The sequence below is a fragment of the Eublepharis macularius genome, chromosome 6 (assembly GCF_028583425.1).
Source record: "Eublepharis macularius isolate TG4126 chromosome 6, MPM_Emac_v1.0, whole genome shotgun sequence".
NCBI classification, from domain to species: Eukaryota; Metazoa; Chordata; class Lepidosauria; order Squamata; family Eublepharidae; genus Eublepharis; species Eublepharis macularius.
The window spans coordinates 139,884,198-139,905,419 of NC_072795.1; the positions used below are offsets into that span (position 1 = coordinate 139,884,198).

Here is a 21,222-nt window from a genome sequence, read left to right on the forward strand (position 1 = left end):
CGTGCCGTGGTGGTTTCCTGCTCGAGGCTTTCTTGTCAGTTGGGCTGGCGGTGAAGAAACACGTGTGCCGTTTTCATCATACTCTGCATTAAACAAGATGTCCTCAATTGGCACAGCGGCATCTTGATTGCCATTATCTTCTTGGAGGTTTGTTGCAAGACAGTGGAACTGTGTTGTGCAGTATTTAGATCTGAGTGCTCTTTATAAATTAAATGAGAACGTGTCCCCTCCAACATTTCACACGTGGAAATAGAAATACTTGCATCTAAAATTTCTTATTTCCCCAGGATCTCCCCTTGAACTCTCACCATTCAGCTCTTTCATGTCGCTGAAGAGTTTTCTCTGTCTGTTATTCATTTATTCCGCTGTCTCACAAGTCCAGGATCTGTGGCAGGCCGTGTTGAACAACTGCTCAGGCCCTTGGCCTTGAGAGGGCCATCGACCCTCTCTCTACCTATGGTGGCCGAAGTGGTGTTAGGCCCCATTGGATCCGGTGGATGTCGCGGCATGCCACCACGGCAGGTGGAGATGGAAGCTCCTCCCCTTCCTCCTGCTCTTTCTTTGCCTCCTGGAGGCCACTCACCGGCCTTGACAAGCAGGGGTAGCTTCTTGGAGCAGCGGCCAATCAGAGAGGACAGAGAAGCAAGTGTCAACTTCAGCTTGTTCACCTTGGTGGGTGAGCAAGAAGCAATGGCCACAAAGAGCATCCATTTGCTTTCCTGCCCTCTCTAAGTGCATCAACACTGCCACCAGGAAGGGAGCCCACTGCATAGATAGCATCTGGCCAAGGGTCCCCAAACCAGCAGCCATGATGGCTTGTTTTAAAGTGGGTCCCAAAGCAGAGTATGTGCATAATGTGACCTTCATAGGTCCTTTTTTTTTCAAAGTGAAAGTTTCATCTCGCATTTTATCTGTTTTGCTTATTGTCGAATAACTGTTGCTAGACCTTCATAATGTGTGCAATTAGAGAGAAATGTCCCGTTCCAAAGTGATCAAGTGGAGCGCAAGTGGAGGGCAAGTGAACAGGGAGGAATACACGTGAGTCTGTTCACTTGCCAGGCAAGTGTCATTCGTCACTTGTGGCTTGGCTCTTAGTTCTGTCCAATTCCCACACAGGCTTCCAAATGTCCTGGAATGTGTCTCTAAGCAACAAAGCATGTATGCACACTCCAGGAAAATGCCCTGGGGTGTTATAGCACTTCATGCCACGTACACAAGTGACAATAATCTACCTCTGTGCTATTCCAATTTTTCTTTTAAAATGCCCATCCACAGATCAGCCTTAATTCTCATGCAAGTGTTATGTCTGGGGCCGTGCCATTTCAGACTGTAAGATGGGGGAATCACATGACTGAAAATTCTTCCATCATTCTTTAAAAAAAAGAAAAGAAAAACTCCCTGATTGGCAAAATAGCAGGGCTTTTTTTCAGGGGGAACGCGGTGGAACGGAGTTCCGGCACCTCTTGAAAATACTCGGCAATAGTGTTTGAAAATAATAATATTTCAAAGAAACCTGTGTGTTTCTTCCTCATCCCCCTCTTGAGAGTTCCACCACCTCTTTTCCCAGAAACCAGCCCCCTGCAAAATAGCATCTCGGGGAGAGCTTCTAGCCCAGCTTCCCTGACATCTAATTCTCTGTGACATCTAGTTTCCCTCTGTAGTCTACAGGGCCATTCAATCATTGCTTCAATATGAACCGGTACAGTCCAGACACCAATTTATCACTTCCATGGGAAACTGAACCTGTTCTACAGTCAGCAAATAAGCTCAGCAGAGGCTGGGTTGTAGTATTTCGGATGGCAGGTAGGGGCTCACCAGGTTGAGTGCCTCTGCGTGATATTAACATCCCCCATTACAGAAGCAAGATAAATGATTGCAGAATAAATGAACTGCAGGAAGAGACAAAGCTTCAGCGACTGAAGGCTCAGGGCTCAGGCAGTGATCCTTGCGCTTGTCTTCCTCCTTGAAATGTGCTTTATTGATAAATGTAAGAAAATTCTATCCTGCCATTCCAGGGAACCTGCTTAGGACGGCTTACAAGAATAAAACATAATAAAAAAAAACATTAAATGCCATCAGTCAATAATGAAAACTCAGCCCTAAAATCTCAGCTAGAAAATGAAAAATATAAAACATTGAGCAGCTTGCTGGAAGGTCCACGCTTTCTGACCTGTATCATCAAGGCAGCAGGACAGAACATGAGACTGTCCAGTTTAAGTAGCCTTAAGCCCCATGGATTTGACTAGAAGTATGAATATGTGCTCTGGTTTCCTTGTTGATTTCCTCTGGGCTTCAGCTCTTGACCCTGAAAGCGCTGCTCCTAGGCCCTGCCCACATGCTACAGGGTGTTTTTTTTAAATTTTCAAGAGCTGGCAACCATATGGTTGCACTGACTATTACGATTTCATTAAAAAAAATGAGCAGAACTGAGCCCACTGTGTTTGTCATCAACATCGTTTAATTCCAGGGAGGGCAGGGCTTTTTTTCAGCAGGAATGCGGTGGAGCGGAGTTCCGGAACTTCTTGAAAATGGTCACATGGCTGGTGGCCCTGCCCCCTGATCTCCAGGCAGAGGGGAGTTTAGATTGCCCTCCGTGCCATGCGGCGCGGAGGGCAATCTCAACTCCCCTCTGTCTGGAGATCAGGGGGTGGGGCCACCAGCCATGTGACCATTTTTTCCGAGGGCAACCCACTGAGTTCCACCACCTCTTTTCCCAGAAAAAAAGCCCTGGGGGAGGGGAATTACAATGTTTGTATGCATATAAACAGAACTGTTCGTTTTTCAAAAGGGATACGGCAACTACCAGTTGTCAGGGCAGAATACCGGATATCTATAGCTGTGGTGTTCCTACTTTAAGGCAGGGCTTTGCTTCGATTGATGGGCATGACTTGATTTATAGGTGAATGCTTTTTGTAATTTTATAATTTAGTATTTAATACAGTAGGCTGTTTTTTTGGGGAACAGGCAATAGACTTCCCAATGTCAGTGATTTATATGTCCAGAATTGATTTTTATGCACAGTGCAAGTGCTTCATAAATTACTTTATGTTACCAGATTACAAATACTATACAGGTGATAGATCAGCCGTCTGATAGGTTTTATACTTGAATTCCTCTTCTTCAGTAAATACCAGAAGACCTTTCAAGATGTTGCAGCTATGCATATAGTCCTCCTGACACACACAGTCACATTTTGCCTGTGTAGGGCACGATGCATATTTTCCAGCTTTGGTATGTGCTACACAAAACAGTGCATACTGTCAGGTTCTGACTTTGTTTCCTGTATGTTCAAACCAAAGAGACTCCATTTTAATCCTGTCAGTATTTTAAGTGCTTCCTTTGCAGATGGCAAGCAGTTCAGTAGCAGTTATCTTGGAGAAGAGGAGTGTTATGACTACGACTTTTCCAGCCTTGAGAGACTTTCACTTTCTCAGCCTCAAGCCGTTTGTTTTGAGAACTGTGGGGGGAGGATGGGGCCTACAGGGGTATGCTATTCTGTACCTTAGCCTTTGCCTGTCATTCGTAACAATACTCATGTACCAGCCAAGATATTGCATCTTGGTTAGTGGACTATAATGGTTGTTTATATTCAGTAAAATCTTTTGAAACCAATGGACTCATGTCTAATTGCAAGAGATAGTCTGGATTGCAACTTTTAGTAAGCCACAGTCTGACACATACTGAAGATGTGAAATATGTGCAGTATCCTAGTCAGATAAAATGGCAACAAAGCATATTGTGAGTATTGTGGGTAGTGCATGCCCCTGGTGCATGGTCAGATCTCCAGTGTAAAGGGGCTTGCATACTCATCAGTGAGTGACATGGCAGCTGGGAGGCGAGACTGGGATAGAGGGTAGGCTCCTCCTTCATGGTGAGGCAGTGCATGTGGGAAGGAGCAGAGGAGGAGCGTTGGTCTGCATTGCCATTCCCATTTGATCAGTGGAAGTGGACTGATGGTCTCAGTTCAGGGCTGAGTATCTCTTGGGGGACCTGGAGTGCAAATAAACAAACGGGGAAATATATTACGGAAAAGCGGCAACTGCCCCTCCCCATTCTCCTTCTCTCCGGGTCCCGGGAAAGGCTGGTGCAGTCCAGGGGACTCTGCTGGGTGAGTGGCCTCGTGGTGGGGTCATGGCTTGGCCTCCCCCACTCGCTTGCCTGGTGCTTGCTTTCCTCACTCGGCCACCGGGTCTCTTTGCTGCTGGCATTGTGGTGGCATCCCTGAGGAGGTGTGAGCTGTGTTAGCCCTCGCTGTGCATTCCTTATCCAAGGGGGAGGGCAGGGCACTGAGCCCTTACCTTACTGTGGCCTTGCTTCCATTAGTGTGACAGAGTTGCACAGGGATGTGTGTCTGGTGCTTGCCTTCCCTACATGCCCATTGTTCAGGGGGAGACAAGGCACCACATCTTCCAGGGGCAGGCTGGTTGGCACCTGCCTTCCCACGCCCTTCTGGTCCAAGGAGGAGGACTGGGATCTGGGCCGTTGTCTGCCATGACCTGGCTCCACAGCAGTGCAGCTGTATCACCTGAGGACCTGCAAGCTGGTACTTGCCTCCCTCTCACCAGGAACTCAGTGGATGCTGACCAATTTCAGCCTTTTGGAGGCTGGCCAAGGAGCTGGAGCATGCCTTTGGTGCCAGAGAGTCCCACAGAGCAGTTGGTGTATTTGAGCATCTTGATGGACTCTGTGAATGGCACCTTCCGCCTTGCCAGTAGGCAAGCTGACAGCCCTCTGGAGCATAACTGACATGGCCCTTGGGAGCAAGAAATGCATCTTGAAGGAGATGTTGGAGTGCATGAGTTTCACGTGTACAGTGGGGACCTCTTAGAGGTCCATCTGCGCCGCTCTCATTAGGGTAATCTCTGGGGCTACCATGCCCCATCACTCCACTATGATCACCAAGGGAATGAAGGTGAACCTGCAAGTGTGGTCACATTCCTTGATAACTTCAAGGTCACCTCCTTCCGGCTGTTGCCCTCAGATGTGGGCGCTGCCTGCTAGATACACTTCAATGCCACAGGTGGCGTTGGTTTCAGAGTGTATTCTGGACAAGAACAGGGACCTGCAGAATGGGTGGTGGCAGATATCAGCAAGGACACAATGTTCTTGGAGTTACATACGGAAGGACCTGTTCCAGAACATGAAGATACATTTCTGATGGACAATCAGGCAGGGGTGTGGGTCATTAACCAGCAGTCATCACACTCTGAGTGGCTTGTGTGCCTTGTAAGTTATGTTGCCCTGGTTTCCTTGCACTCTAACATTGCTTTCTCGGCATGCTATGTTAATAACATAGCATAATAACATTGCAGACTCCTTGGTTTGCTTTCAGGTGATTCATCACCTTGCCAGTTCTTCAGAGACTCCTGGGCCAGCTTCCCAGCATCGGCTGGTCCTAGTTCAAGGCCACCCTGTTCCAGGCAGCCTTCAACCTCACATTTTATGGGTCCTTTAGGGTGAGAGCACTGGTGGCTGCCTTTGCCATGGATTGCTGTGGCAGGGCTCTGGGTTGGATTTTCATTTAGTGATAGGAAGGCGCTTCCGGCTTGGGTCTGGCTGTCCGAGGTAGATTAGTGGGTTCAGGGGATGTCTGTGAGTTTTTGCATCACGAGGGGCCTCCTGTCTGGTAGAGGTGGTGATGCCCTTCCTGGCATCAGACCTCTCTGATATCCTTGCATGCGTTGTTCTCCAGGGGTTCCCTGTTGTGGTTGTTTTTTAAAGTGGCAGAAAGTGCTCCTCACTGTAACAGGAGGTTAGTACATGTGTAGTGGTTTTTTACTGCACAAACGCATATGCACCATTGTTGGTTGTACCAAACAACTTCTGTTCATCTTTCCTTCCTTGCTTTCAGCACTTGCACAGCTTGAGAAGGGAAGAAGAGCAAAGCTGAATCTAAAGCACATGTCCAGATGTCTCCTTGCACTGTTAGTTAAGGACTCAAAACAATTGTTTAGCTTCTTATTGCACGTATGTTCCCCAATCCAACTCCAGGGCCCATTTCATAGAATCATAGAATCATAGAGTTGGAAGGGGCCATACAGACCATCTAGTCCAACCCCCTGCCCAGTGCAGGATCAGCCTAAAGCATCTCTGACAAGTAAAGTATTCTCTGACAAGCCTCTTCTTGAAAACTGCCAGTGAGGGGGAGCTCACCACCTCCCTAGGCAGCTGATTCCACTTTTGAACTACTCTGACGGTGAAAAAGTTTTTCCTAATATCCAGTCGGTACCTTTGTGCATGTAGTTTTAGCCCATTGCTTCGCGTCCTACCCTCTGCTGCCAACTGGAACAGCTCTTTGCCCTCCTCCAAATGACAGCCTTTCAAATATTTAAAGAGAGCAATCATGTCCCTCCTCAACCTCCTCTTCTCCAAACTAAACATTCCCAAGGCCCTCAGCCTTTCCTCGTAGGGCTCAGTCTCCAGACCCCTGATCATCCTCGTTGCTCTCCTCTGTACCCTCTCGATTTTGTCCACATCCTTTTTGAAGTGAGGCCTCCAGAACTGCACACAATACTCCAGGTGTGGCCTGACCAAGGCAGTATAGAGAGGGGCTATGACCTCCTGCGATTTCGATGCTATGGCCCCTTTGATACAACCCAGGATTGAATTAGCCTTTTTTGCCACCGCATCACACTGACTGCTCATATTCAGTTTACAGTCCACTCTTACCCCAAGATCCCTTTCACATATACTACTGCCCAGAAGTGTATCCCCCATCAAGTATTTGTGCTTCTCATTTTTGTGGCCCAGATGTAATACTGTGCACTTGTCTTTGTTGAATTGCATCCTATTCACAGCTGCCCACTTCTCCAGAGTATTCGGGTCTTGTTGAATTTTAATTCTATCTTCTTGGGTGTTTGCTACCCCTCCCAATTTGGTATCATCAGCAAATTTAATGAGCAGCCCTTCCACTCCTTCATCCAGATCATTGATAAAAATATTGAAAAGTACCAGGCCCAAAACCGAGCCCTGCGGCTCCCCACTGGACACCTCCCTCCAATCTGATGAAACGCCGTTGACCACCACTCTTTGAGTGCGGTCCTCCAACCAGTTCCCTATCCACCGAACTGTCCTATAGTCTACTCCACAGTCTTCCCGTTTGCCCATCAGAATGTCATGGGGGACCTTATCAAAAGCTTTACTGAAATCCAGATAAATCACGTCAACAGAGTTCCCCCGATCCAGTAAGCTGGTCACTCGATCAAAGAAGGAAACCAGGTTGGTCTGGCAGGATCTGTTAGGAACAAAACCATGCTGACTTCCCTGGATCACTGAGCAGTTCTTCAGATGCTTACAGATTGATCCCTTTAAAATCTGTTCTAATATCTTCCTAGCAACAGAAGTCAGACTGACCGGCCTGTAGTTTCCCGGGTCATCCTTCCTCCCTTTCTTAAAGATTGGGATAACATTCGCCTTTCTCCAATCTTGTGGCACATCCCCAGTCCTCCAAGAGGCCTTGAAGATGATGGACAGGGGTTCTGCAAGTTCTCTGGAAAGTTCTTTCAGCACTCTTGGGTGTACCCCATCCGGCCAAGGGGATTTGTATTCATCCAGTGCAGCCAGATGCCTCTCCGCTACCTCTCTGTCAATGTCAATTAGCCACTCAGGTGTCCTGCCACATTTTCTACTATCTCTAGATGTGCCTGAGTTCTTCAGGGAGAAAACAGAGGCAAAAAAGTCATTAAGCCTGTCTGCTTTTTCTCTGTCCTGCATCAGAGTTTCTCCATCTACTCCCAACAGTGGTCCAATTGCCTCTTTTACCTTGCGTTTGCTTCTCACATATCTGTAGAAGTTTTTCTTGTTGTAGCGAGCCCTCCTGGCCAGACCCAGCTCGTACTGAGCTTTGGCCTCTCTGATGGCTGATCTGCAGTACCTAGTAACCCTCATATACTCCTCTTTAGAGGTCTGTCCTCTCCATTTCCCCACAGAGGATTGGGCCTCTGACGGGTGGTAGATCACTCTCCCAGTTAACCTCACCTATGGTTTCATGTGATGAATGCAGACAACTGGCTTGTTCTCCCACAACACCTTTACATGCTCCTCATTTAGAGGGCCAATGTGGTATAGTGGTTAGAGTGTTGGACAAGCATGTGGGAGACCCAGGGTTGAATCTCCACTCTGTCACGGAAGCTTACTGGGTGACCTTGGACCAGTTGCACACTCTCAGCCTAACCTAGACCTCACAAGGCTGTTGTCAGGAGAAGGTGGAGAAGAAGAGAATTATGTAAACTAGTTTGGGTCCCCATTAGAAAGAGAGGCAGGGTATATATTTATAGATAATAAACTACAGAGTCGCCTGGCCAGAGCAAAGGGAAAGGAGCCATCACTCATTGATATAAACAAGGATTTGAGTGATCATCTCTCTACAAGCCAAATGTTTGGGCCAAGCTACAAATGACAAATGGTTTCAGATAGGAGGGAAAAAAAGGGCATTAGACTGGTAAAATTATATATATATATACATATACACACACATATACACACAGTTGTGTGTGTGTGTATAAAATAATATATATATGTGTGTGTATATATACACACACACATACAGGGGTCATTTTGTAGAAAAAGCTGGAGGAACTCATTAGCATAACTCGTTAGCATAACTTATTAGCATATGCCATGCCCCTTGACATCACTGGAAGTGTGTCATTAGCCTAACTGATTTGCATATGCCACACCCCCTGACATCACCTATCCTAGCTGTTGGACCCAATCCTGGCCATTCATGGCCAAAATTGGGCCCAAAATGGAAAGAAGGGGCTAAAAATGGCCGAAAAGGGGCTCAAAATGGTCAGGATCGGGCCACTGCTGAGTGGGAGAGTGATCTACCACCCGTCAGAGGCCCAATCTAGCCCATTTCGGTCCCAATCCAGGCTGAAACGGGCCCAAAATGGCCAAGAGTCAGGTGGGCGGGGCCACCTAATATGTGACCTCTGTGGGGAACTACCGGAACTGCTCCAGAATAAGCTAAGGGAGAAAAAGGAAATGTTCAGGAAATGGAGATATGTTACTAAGTAACTTATCAAGTAATATAAAAATACATTGTGAATTATTTAAATATATAGTGACAGCAGCAAGAGTAGCATATGCAGCAAAATGGAAGGCAGAATGCTGTCAATTTGACAGAATGGATGAATAAACTATACGAATATAGATCAATGGCAAAATTAACATCCTGAATACATACCAGGCAATTCTAGAATTTCAGGAAAATTGGAAAGCTTTTTTTGATTATGTAGCTGAAAATTAAGAATAACTAAGAACAACTCTCAGTAAAATAGATTAGTTATCAAATTTGTAATTAAAATGTGACAAATGACACTCGGATGGCAAGTGAACAGACTCACGTGTATTCCTCCCTGTTCACTTGTGCTCCACTTGCACTCCATTTGTCACTTGTAGCTAGGCCCTTTGTTTCACGAACTAATCACAGTTAAAATAAACCAGGACTTAATATTATGTCTTACCTGAAATGTTGTCTAAAGATACAATTCCACTAAGAAGAATCATTGGTATACTGAGGTCATTCTTTGTGATGCATTTGATTACAGAAGTTCTTCTCTGTAACTTAAACTCTTGGACTGTTCTCCAGTCACCGTGACCTTGGGCCAGGTTTCTCTCTCTGCCTAGCCTATGAGTCTCTCTACATAAGACAACTTACACAGGGATGCTCAAGTGTAGGGAGATGCGGTGTTAGTGAGGAAACGTAGTTTAAAAAGACAGAGCCAAAGGGTCTGTCAATTTCACCTCTTTACACGAAGGTGGTTTTAAAAGGCAGAGCCCGAGGAGATCGCTCCTCAGAGCCTTCAGGGAGGCAAAGATGAAATTAGCAAACCTTCTGAGGAGTGATTTCTACTGGCTCTGTCTTTTTAAACTACGCTTCCTGGCAAACTTCACATCTCCCTGCACTTGCACGTCCCCGTGTAAGATATCTCATGTATAGAGACTCTACATAACAGGGTTATTGTGAAGGAAGAATGACTCTGAATTCCTTGTAAGAAACCCACTTGGGAGAATTGCATCCCTTCCTAAGAACCCTTTCTGGAACATAGATATTAGATCTGTACTGGAGATAAAACTAATGAATACATGCATAATTGCTGAGGGTCCAGTAGGGGTGTGCATGGCCAGCCTGATTCGGTATTCCTGATTGGGGTTTACCCAAATCAGGAAACCGATTCAGAGTAAAGGGAAACTCGAATCAGTAAACCGATTCAAGATACCCGAATCGGAACTATTCCGGTTTGATTCGGAAAGATTCGGCCATTATTTTCAATGGGGAACTTGCTCCCAGCTTTCCGGAAGCCTGGGGGGGCGGCATTTTCTTTCCGAATCAAACCAAACTTGGTGGGGACCTTCTCCTAACTCTCCTCTAACTACCCTTCAAGAAAAATTGGACTTTGGGGGGCATGTTATGCCCCCCCAAAGAAGGTGCCCCCATCCTCCTACACTATCCATTATTCTCTATGAGGAAAAACAAGTCATCTTTCTAGGTAGCTTGGGGTGGCATTTTGCAAGCAAAATGCTCCCAACTTTCAGGGGACCTGCTCCCACCTGTCCTCCCACCGTCCCCCAAGTTCCAGGGAGATAGCACTTTGGGGGGCCATTTATGGCCTCCCAAAGAAGGTGCCCCTATCCTCCTCCACTCCCCTATTCCCTATGGTGGGGGGAAAGAGTCTTGTCTTGCTAGGGGTGGCATTCTGCATGCAAAATGACCCCAACCTTCAGTGGACCTGCTCCCACCTGTCCTCCTACCCTCCACCAAGGCTCAAGCAGATCCCACTTTGGGGGACCATTTTATGGCCTCCCAAAGAAGCTGCTCTTACCCCCCTCCTACTCCATTATCTCCTATGGGGGAAAAAAAGAGGCTTGTCTGGCTAGGGGTGGCATTCTGCATGCAAAATGCCCCCAACCTTCAGGGGACCTGCTCCCACCTGTCCTCCCACCCTCCACCAAGACTCAAGCAGATCCCACTTTGGGGGCCCATTTTATGCCCCCCCCAAAGGTGGTTCTCCTGCCACACCACTTAATGTCTTTCTACTGTGGAGAAGCCTTCCACACAGCAGAAACACATGGGATTGGGGCTGCCAATGGCCACAGCCACAGCCACAGTCCACCTGCACCCATATTGCCAAAGACCGCACATCACCTCCCCAAAACCTAACCTCCCCTTTGGCCAGCCACTCTCTCTTTATTGATTCCTGTTATGGGAAAATCCAGACTCCCACAGCAGGAACCCACGGAATGTGGCATCTATGGCCACAGGCACAGTCCCCTTTTTAAATCCACCCCCCACAGCCCCACACAGACCCAAAGACACCCTCCCCAACATTCCCACACTGGCCACTACCCCAAGAGCAGGCTGGCCAGCCATCTCCCATTGTTCCCTATGATGGGAACTTTTAAACTCTCTTTCCTAGGGCAATTATGCACAGCCCACTCGTGTGAGCTCCCCCCTGTGAAAGCACACCTGAACCACAGACACCCTCTCCAAAATTCCCCCACCACCTACAGAGATGGCTGGCCTGCCAGCCCCATTGTTCCCTATGATGGGAACTTACTTCATACTAAAGAAGAAAACACAAACACACACTGAATAAAGTTTTTAAAAAAATATTTTCTAACTTTCAAAGTACAACTAGGCAAAGTATTGTGACACATTACACCAGCAGTCGCCCACACAAAATAATTACACAACTCACTTAACATCAGAGAATCACAAAAACACAATTGCTGTCAAAAACACTTTATTTCTTTAACTGCTTTAGGTTAAACAGTGAAGTGAGTTGTGCAAATGGCTAACAAAATGGCGATTCTTTAATTGTCAAATCGACCCGAATCATCCCGAATCGATTTGGCAATCTCCGATTCGGTATTGCCGAAACTAATTCAGCATGCCGAAAAAGTTTCGGCAATGCCGAAACAAGCTGGATCAGTCCTGATTCGGGTATTTTACCCAAATCAGAATCCCAAATTGCACACCCCTAGTGTCCAGTATCTGTATTCAGCACCCTGTGTTAGTTAATTTAAATATTGACAATATTTGATGCAATGCCATATTCCACATAACAGCATTTAGTATCTGACCTTATTTGTCAGCTGGCACCATATGAGATTTCCTGCTTGATGCCAATGAAAAAAACCACGAGATGGCAACAAGTCTAAAACACTGTCATTTTGAATTGATAAATTAAAGTTTACATTTGGATTGCAGGTTGAAAGTTTCACATGTACAAACCAAGTGGTGAAATTGGAAATTTCACATAAATTGGTGTTATTAGTGAACGTTTGTTTTATCTCCTGTACAAATCTAATCCCTCTGTTCAAGAAATGGTTCTTAGGAAGGGATGCAGCTCTCCCAAGATAATATAGCTGGTGATCTTTTGCAAGGGGTCTCAAATAAGTAAACCAATAGGACCAATGTGATGTGGACCAGAGAACTGATCCTGGAGCAAGGACATAATGGCATTTGGGGTTTTTTTCTTGTTTATTCTCCTCCTTGGAAAATATGGCAGAGGAAGGACATTAAAACATTTGCTTGGCTTGCTCTGGAGATAACTGCATTTCAGTAACAGTCCCGGTCTGCCATCTGAAGAGCAGTTTGAGATGCATTTCATTGGTTGTGATTCTATTTTGCACAACTGTAATCAGGTTAACTGCCAGCAAAAGCTGGATGCTGGAGGTTCTAACATATTCTTAAGGATCATCCCAGCCAGATGTAAAATTTTGCTTCTCATGCAGTATCCTAAGACAAAATAACGGGCAGCATCTGCATTTGTGCAGATGTTGCACAAACACCCATGTCACGTTTTTGAGATGCTTAGCTGCAGAAGGCAATAAATTACCATTTGATGCAATCTCAAAGTTTATCATTTAAGGAGCATTCCCTCCTGTTCAAGCTCTCCAGGCTTCAGTAAACAAAAGGTGCTTCTGCAAGTGCTCACCCATAATGAGATGGATAATCAGTTTTGTTTTAGAAACAAACTGAAAAAAGAGAGAAAGATGGCTCCCAGTGTTATTGTAAATTGAATGTAGTACATTTTCTGCTTTGTGAACATGTTTACCTCTGCTGGGAAGCCAAGCCATGTGCATTGAGAGAGAATATTCTCACTTGCCGAGCATGGCTCAGTGTTTAACTAATATGCCAAGAATCAATAAGAATAGGCTTTGCTGGCTCAGATAAAGGGTTCATGTAGTGCAGTGGCTGGTTTGATATAGTGCCCCCCAGGTACCTCTGGAAGCTCCCTGAAAAAACATGATAAAGATAACCATCCCATGTTATTTATTCAAGTATCTGGTAATCTCACATGTACTGCCTCTGCACTGAGACGTTTCATTTCTAACTATCATGAGCTATAGGTTGCACAAATACATCTACAATTTTTTTCCAGTCCCGTTTAGAAGAATCTATTGTTGGGGCCCTTCCCACGTACCAGGGCAATGAAATCTAAACAGCCACCTATTATGCTAGTCCCCAAATGGTGTTATTTTCTGAGCTGCATGAAACACTGCATATAAACAGTTCCAGATTCTATAAATCTTGGGCTTTTCAGACATTACGATACTATGTACCAGGAGCACACTAACAGCATGTAATGGGAGCACGAGTTACCCATAATCCTCCTGACAACATGGTTGTGTGAATGGGGCAATGTATGTATTTGCCCTGCATGTATGACTTCAGTATGCTTTTGCATATGGATTCTGTGAGCTTTCTTTTCTGTTCTAAGCCCCTACTCTGTTAAATGGAAGTGTATCTAAGAGGAGTCGGGAACAAATGCTAATGTGTCAAAAAAAACCCGTGCAAATGCAATTGAGTGGTGTTGCTTCTGCCGTTGTTGGCTCTTGACAGTGATCCAATAGCGTGGCTTGATTTTGCTTGCTGGGCTGTCCCATTGTTGGCAGAATAAATCACCAGTGCCCTTCTGGACTTCTGTCTCCCTGGGCATGGAAGTTATAGAGGGCTTTGGATGACAGGTGTTAAAACTACTTAGAATGATAGTTTGTTTATGCACATGATTATTATTAGTTATAGTCACCCATTGTTTTTGAACTCTTGAATCTCTAGGAGCAGTTCTAGCAGCTGTGGTGGAACTAGCCAGGCATGTTAACACATTTTGAAAATGCATTCTCACATGTAAGTCTGATATACAAATGATCACCATGTAGCTGTAAAATGTAAAAAATGGTGATTGGGGATGGGAAAACTACTCCCATCACCCCTAAGAAATGTCCCATCAAACTTATTTTTGCTCCCCTTGAGATTCCTAGAATTATTAACTGCTTTGGAATTGGATTGGTTTGCCGCAACATTTCATTTTAGATATGGGTGTGACCCTACATATTCATTTTGGGATGAGATCCAAGGAGAGCCTTCCGCCAGTGACTCCCTTCTGCAAAGTTGTTTCTTGATAGGCAAAGATTTCCTTCTGGGGGATTCAGCCCAACATACCACAACCGAGCACTGATGTGTTTAATTCTTGTAGTACCAGCAGACCTACAGACCAACTGTTATGTGTAATGGTATATGTATTTTTCTCATGGAAATCACTAGGAAATTTTTCTCATGGAAATCACTAGGAAATCACCTAACTCTGTTATGGATCATGGCTTGTACATATATAATGAATGAATGAATGAATGAATGAATGAATGAATGAATGAATGAATGAATGAATATTTGATTACTTTTTATACTCTATTGATTCTTTGAATAACTTCTTTGTATCTCTAGAAGGGACCGGAAAATTAAACACAGAAGAAACAGAAGCGAGTTGGAACGGAGGCACTCTTAGTTCCATAGAAATATTACATTGGCGTTATAAACACCCTGGACATAAAATGCTTATTTTTAGTCCTACTTTCTTCAGGAGTTTAACGTCTGTTGTGTTCTTGTTCCCAGAAGTCTCTCTTCATGCTGCAGCCCAGGTCAACGAACTGGGATCATGCTCCATAGGAATGCCTTTCGGAGGACTCCGCCCTTACCTCGGGGCCGGTTCAGTGGAATTACGGGACCAGCATACCAACAGCTAGAAGAGTCTAGAATTCCAGATCAGGACATGATACCTTGTCAAGGGTAGGTGAAACCCACAACAGAAGCAAATAAATGCTTTTATTAAGTTTAAAACAAAATGAAGTTTAAAAGCGAACAGATGAACTACACTTTGTTATCATGGATTCACAACTATGGGTTCCCTGATTCAACTAGCCTAGGGTCTCGTATATGGAAGCAGAGAGACTATCTCTATAATTCCAGATTAGCAGCTGAGGTCATCATGCATGGAACCTTCCTCAGATAACTGTAATGACATAGATTAATAGGAGAAAAGACCTGGATTTTTGCCAGACCAACAAACGAGTGTACTTATCTGTTTTTGAAAAGGTCTCTGTAGGCAATGCTATGGCTGGATCTATGCTATTTGGATTCGGGCCGCAGCCTTTTTTTTTTTACAAATGATAGGGAACATTTTGAATTAATAACAGTTGTACTACCTTTTAAACTGAAATGCTAAAATTTGTATGTCTTAAAAGGCTCCTTTCACTGTATCATTTTATGCTGTTAGAGTTTGGAGTCAGAAGAAGTACAGAAATGAATTTTCTTTTAAAATATAGACGTGCAAAACTTGGGAATTAGTATTTTGAAAGGTCAGTGGATCAATATGTCTGAATGGACAGGTGGATAAATTGAGGTTATATATGCACCTTTGTTTCCCCCAAGCTATTTATACAAGAGAAACCCCTTTGAAATTTGTGTCAGTAGAATATTATCTTCCATAGCATACAAACAGAACAAAAATGCTTGAAAACTGATAAGTAAAGGACAGTTGCTAAAAATATCACACATCACACATATAGTAGTGCTGTATTAAAACTAAGGTTGGCAGGTTCCCAAAGGCTACCGGTGGGAGAGGGGGCCCAGTACTCATTGGAGCCATGCTCCTGGCCTCAGCATCAGGGCTTTTTTTCAGCTGGAACATGGTGGAACGGAGTTCCGGAACCTCTTGAAAATGGTCACATGGCTGGTGGCCCCGCCCCCTGATCTCCAGACAAAGGGAAGTTTAGATTGCCCTCCATGCTGCTTTAGCGGCACGGAGGGCAATCTCAACTCCCCTCTGTCTGGAGATCAGGGGGCGGGGCCACCAGCCATGTAACCATTTTCTCCGAGGGCAACCCTCTGAGTTCCACCACCTCTTTTCCCAGAAAAAAAGCCCTGCTCAGCATGATAACATCTGGAAGTGATGTAATTGTGCTGGCTGTGGAAGTGCACCTGTGATATGGCCCCAGTGAGAAGCATGGGAGCACTTCCATGGCTGGTGCAATGATGTCACTTCCTGAGAACATGCACACCATGCATTTACCCACATTGCCTGCTGGTGGCAAGCGCTCACCAGGCAGCTTGCCACCTCCCACCAATTGCCAGAGATTGGCGTGCAGTGAAGGAAAGCACTGGGAGTTTTCCCGTCACCAGAGGACACCTGGGAATCCTGATTAAAGCTGATATATTAGTGATAAAGCCCAGCTGTGATTGTAAAACAAACAACTCAGAAGAGGCGTTCCCCAACGAACAATTGCAAAGGCTAAACGAGCAAGGGAACCCATGAAATCAAGAAAGTTAATCTATTGTTTCACAATTTGTATCTAGAACTCTCAATGTAGTCAATATGCTCTATGAATACAAATAAATAATACTCATACAGTAAAAGTTATATACATCATTTCATTCAGACAAGACCGTGGTCCCTCAACCAAGTCTCTCAGTGGTGTAATTCAGTCTCTCATTCAAAGTCCAAGTCACATGTTGTTTCTCAATGTTACCAAACATTGAAGACCTCCGCAGGTTGACCATAGCAGGACTGGTGAGGGCACCAAGAGAAAGAAGGTGGAAAATCCCCAATGGGGTGTGAATCTTGACATCGCTGTCTCAGTGGCAGTTGCAGGTGAAGTGTGAAGTAGAAAAGAGGACCCCGGAGGGTCCCCCACCCACCCTACAACCAACTGGATAAACAGTGTTCCCACTCTCGTAGAAGTTCTTTCATAGTTCTTTCATGCATACAATTCAGCGCATATACAAAAACGGTCATATGTGTATGCGCTGAATTGTATGCATGAGAGAACTTCTACGTGAGTGGGAACATTGTTTATCCAGGTGGATTTTGTGCCATCCCCTGAGGAAGTGGATTGCATGAAACAAGCTGATTTACCGGTCGCTTGTAGGGCGGGGTGGGGGGGCCCTCTGGGGTCCTCTTTTCTACTGAGACAGCGACGTCAAAATTCACACCCCATTGGGGATTGTTCACCTTCTATCTCTTGGTGCCCTCACCAGTCCCGCTACGGTCAACCTGTGGAGGTCTTCAGTGTCTGGTAACATTGAGAAATAACATGTGATTTGGACTTGGACTTTGAATGAGAGACTGAATTACACCACTGAGAGACTTGATTGAGGGACCACGGTCTGAATGAAATGATATATATACCTTTTACTGTATGAGTATTATTTATTTGTATTCATAGAGCATATTGACTACATTGAGAGTTCTAGATACAAATTGTGAAACAATAGATTAACTTTCTTGATTTCATTGGTTCCCGAGGTTGTAAAACAAGCATATGAATTTCCTAAAATCTCAATAAATGTAGTATGAAATAACTCGAGTTTAATTATTTAAAGAATTTGAAACTGGGTGTAATGTTTTGCTTTTAAGGTATTTAATTTTGATTTTATTTCTACTTTTTAATGTGGGTTTATTTTTAATAGTTGTTGCTATGAGTTTAAATGTAGATCTCTGAGAAAAGAAGGAGAGTGACTGAGGGGGTGAGTGGAGTGTAATTTGATTAGCTCATTGCTGTATCCAAGGGGGAAGAGTGAACTGCAGTTAGAGAATGTGCTAAGAAAAAAAAATTATTTTAGTTCAGTCAGGCAATCTGTAGAAGCCCAAGAGACTCTTTTCTGTGAAAATTCACCAGCCTGGAGATTCCGGTTAAGTCAACTTTTGTACATCTTACAGAGAGGTTATTCTAGTTACGTCAGGCAAACTGCATGCTCACCTGAGAGAGAGTGTGTGTATATCTGAGTGAGAAATTAATCTATCTACTTCAGGCAAGCTGTGTGGGAAGGCCTGAGTGAATCTATGTCTGTGTGTATTAGATGAAAGTTTATTGTGAGTGATGATGTGTGGAAAATAGGGTTGCCAAGTCCCCTGGGGTCCCAAATGGGGGCTTGTGGGGGGCATGGCGGTATACATATTGTGCACAGTCATGCTCCAGAGCCTTCATTGTCATGCAGGGAAATGACATCATTCCCAGTGCGAGTGGAAATGCACTCCAGAACTCCTGCGCCCATTTCCCACACTCCCCCCCTCATAAGTAAGAGGCAGTGGAGGTAGAGGCTAGGAGTGAGGAATCCCCCACCCCACCGGGGGACTAGGAACTCTAGTGGAAAATTAGTCTGTTTGTGACTATATAACTGTCTTTGAAACCACCAAGCTTAAGAACTATTCTGAAACCGATAGCTTATTGAATCTCTGCAACCATCACACTTATGTACTTACAAATAAATTCTACTTTTGTTAAAAAAATATATATCCTTTCCTTTTACGTCAAACCACCTTCACATGCTGACCTAACTTCCATCTAAAAAAGCCTTCCTATATTACAAATTAAACTGAGGAGGTCTAAGGCAAAAGCCTTCAGTGGAAAGCAAAACCTTTCGAGAGATTCGTGGAGGCAGCAGGTCACACAAACACAAAGGGTAAGGTGTTCTTGAGGTAAAAGTTTGGGTAAATTAGAGAACACCTCAATAAAAGGAGTATAGGTTGTTACTAGAGCTCTCCTGAAGTATAAGTTTAAGGTAAAGTAAGTAGGAGTTGGACTAAAGGTCCAAAGACAAAGGTTTAATAAGGTTTTAAAAACTAAGCAAATCATTACCCTGGGCCTCCATAGACCCAGTCCAAGACTACTCAAATACTCTGACTCAACTACAGCTTAAGGGGATTTTAGCTAAACTGAGACCTTGTTTTAACATCTTGACAAATAAGAGGGTGAATCCTAGCTCTTCCCCCCCAATCTCCCAGAATTCTTGTAAACGTACAACTCCAGTTCTCGAAATGTGCAGTCCAGCATGCATGGAGAACAGCAGTACATGATACATCACTGTACCTGTCACAAGTTTGGTCGTATAAAATTGAAGGTTTGTTGTAGAAAATCAGACACATTTGAAACCTTCAGTATGTAACTGTGCTTCTGTGTCACAGTACTGCTGTTTCCTTTCTCTTCTAGCTAATATTATTGTAAATTTATGCTAGAAAATTTTCAGAGGTGTGGACTTCCGGCTTGGGATTCATGGAGGTCTAACGCAGCTCAAAGAGCTGGGCTGTCCGTGCCGTTGTTTGTGGAGGCTGGAGGGGCACAAACTGCCCGCAGCCCCCTGTTCCCAGGCGGGGAACAGGCAAGTACGCTCAAGAACCTGAGGGCGTGTTGATCTCGGGTGTGAGGGGGGTTCTACACAACGAGCCCCCTTCCACTCTTGAGGTCCCACCCAAAGAAAGGTTTGCTAAAATCTCTGCAGCGGCTCTGGAGTCAGTTTCTGGCATAAGACCTACATGCCCAAGCTTCAGTAAATCAGGAATGGAATTGGAATTGATCGGATAATTGAAGCAGCGATTACAACCCAAGAGAAACGTCTAAGAAGGTAAAGATTGCTATCTCTCAATACGGGACAGATTATAAAAAGGAGTAAAGAGACTAAGACGATTTAAAAACTGTAAGGGACTAGTTATATATAAGAGAGAACTCCGGCAAGTTAAATCTTTAAAAAGTGACATTATAAAGAGAAATAAACGCGGAAAACTGATTATTGTTTACATACCTGCGGCCAAGAGGAGATAACGAACTGTGAGAAAGTTTTAACATCGCGAGAACTGCCGGGAAGGAAGGAGGAACAGGAAGTGCGTCAAAATCATAGAGAGACCGGTGAGAAGCGGTTTGCTAAAAGCGGACGTAGGGAGCCGCCATCTTGAAGAAGGGCAAAGCTGTGGCTTCAAAGAAAACGGAAGTAGGCCATCTTAGATGAGGGTAAGGGTGATTACCTTAATATAAAACCATAGAGAAAAGATGCCCGACATTTTGGACCACGCAAGTATAAATTTTTAAAAAATAAGCTGAACTGGGACATTTAAAAATAACAGAAAGGAGTAAATTAGCACCACGGAGTTGAGGAAAAGGGTGGACTCGTGGAAGCGAGGTAGATCTAGCCCCACGATGTCAAAGAAGGAGTGGCAAAATGCGCTGGAAAACTTGGACAAAAAAGTTTCAGAAGGAAATAAAGAGTTAAAAGAAATGATGCAAGAGAACTTTAAAGACTTTAAAGAGGCACGCAAATCGTAGATGGCAGAACTCACAAAGAAAATTGATCAAGTACAGAACGAACTGCAAGCTACACAGCAGAGAGTAAATGTAGTAGAGAACACAGTTGACACTCTAGCTGATGTGCAGAGAACAGAGATGAGAGGAATGAAGGGAAGAATGGCTGTAGCTGAATGTAAACAAATGGAAAAACAACTTAGAATGCGCAGAGTTCCGGAGATTACAGGAAAATCAGCCCAAGAACAGATTTCAGAAATTTTGGCAGGCTACCTGGGAAGAGAGGAAGAGGAGATTGCAGCTTTCCTGGATGTGGCATATAGAATTAATTCAAAATTTGCAGCACAGAGGAAGTTACCAAGAGATATGATTGTGCAATTTACGACCAGAAGTATAAGAGAGACAATTGTAAGCAAACAATTCCAAGAACCATTAGAAGTCGACGGGAAGTTGGTGAGAATCATGAAAGAATTGCCCAGATCGGTGTTGGTGGAGCGGAAAAAATACAGAGAGCTGGTCCAAATGTTAAAGGACTTGAAAATCAGATATAGATGGGAAATACCGGAAGGACTGGCATGTGAATTTGGAGGAACAAGGAAGAACATCAGATCTGGCCATGAGATGGAAGTGTTTATTAGGGACAATGAAAAGGACTTACCAAAAAGTACAAGAATGTAAATATGGGGTGTAAAATTATATCTTGGAATGTAAACGGACTTAATTCACCTTGTAAATGTAAGGTTATTTTCCATTGGCTTCTAAAACAAAAATGCAATATAGTATGCTTGCAAGAGACACATATTAGGAAACAGGACTTAAAGTATTTAAAATTGGCAAAATTGGGAAATGAATTTGCAGCTGCTT

General features: G+C 44.4%; 1 protein-coding gene across 4 annotated transcripts in view; it reads left to right on the forward strand.

The window, feature by feature from the left end:
- The window catches only part of NRG3 (neuregulin 3), a 972,861-nt gene that overhangs the window by 930,378 nt on the left and 21,261 nt on the right, over positions 1-21,222 (forward strand). For 3 of the 4 annotated variants that reach the window (XM_054983167.1, XM_054983166.1, XM_054983165.1), the window contains exon 8: positions 14,903-15,076. In XM_054983167.1, coding sequence (XP_054839142.1) covers positions 14,903-15,076 — 174 coding nt within the window. Of the gene's footprint in view, positions 1-6,222; positions 6,226-14,902; positions 15,077-21,222 lie in introns of all 4 variants that reach the window. The other variant, XM_054983168.1, reaches the window with a different exon arrangement.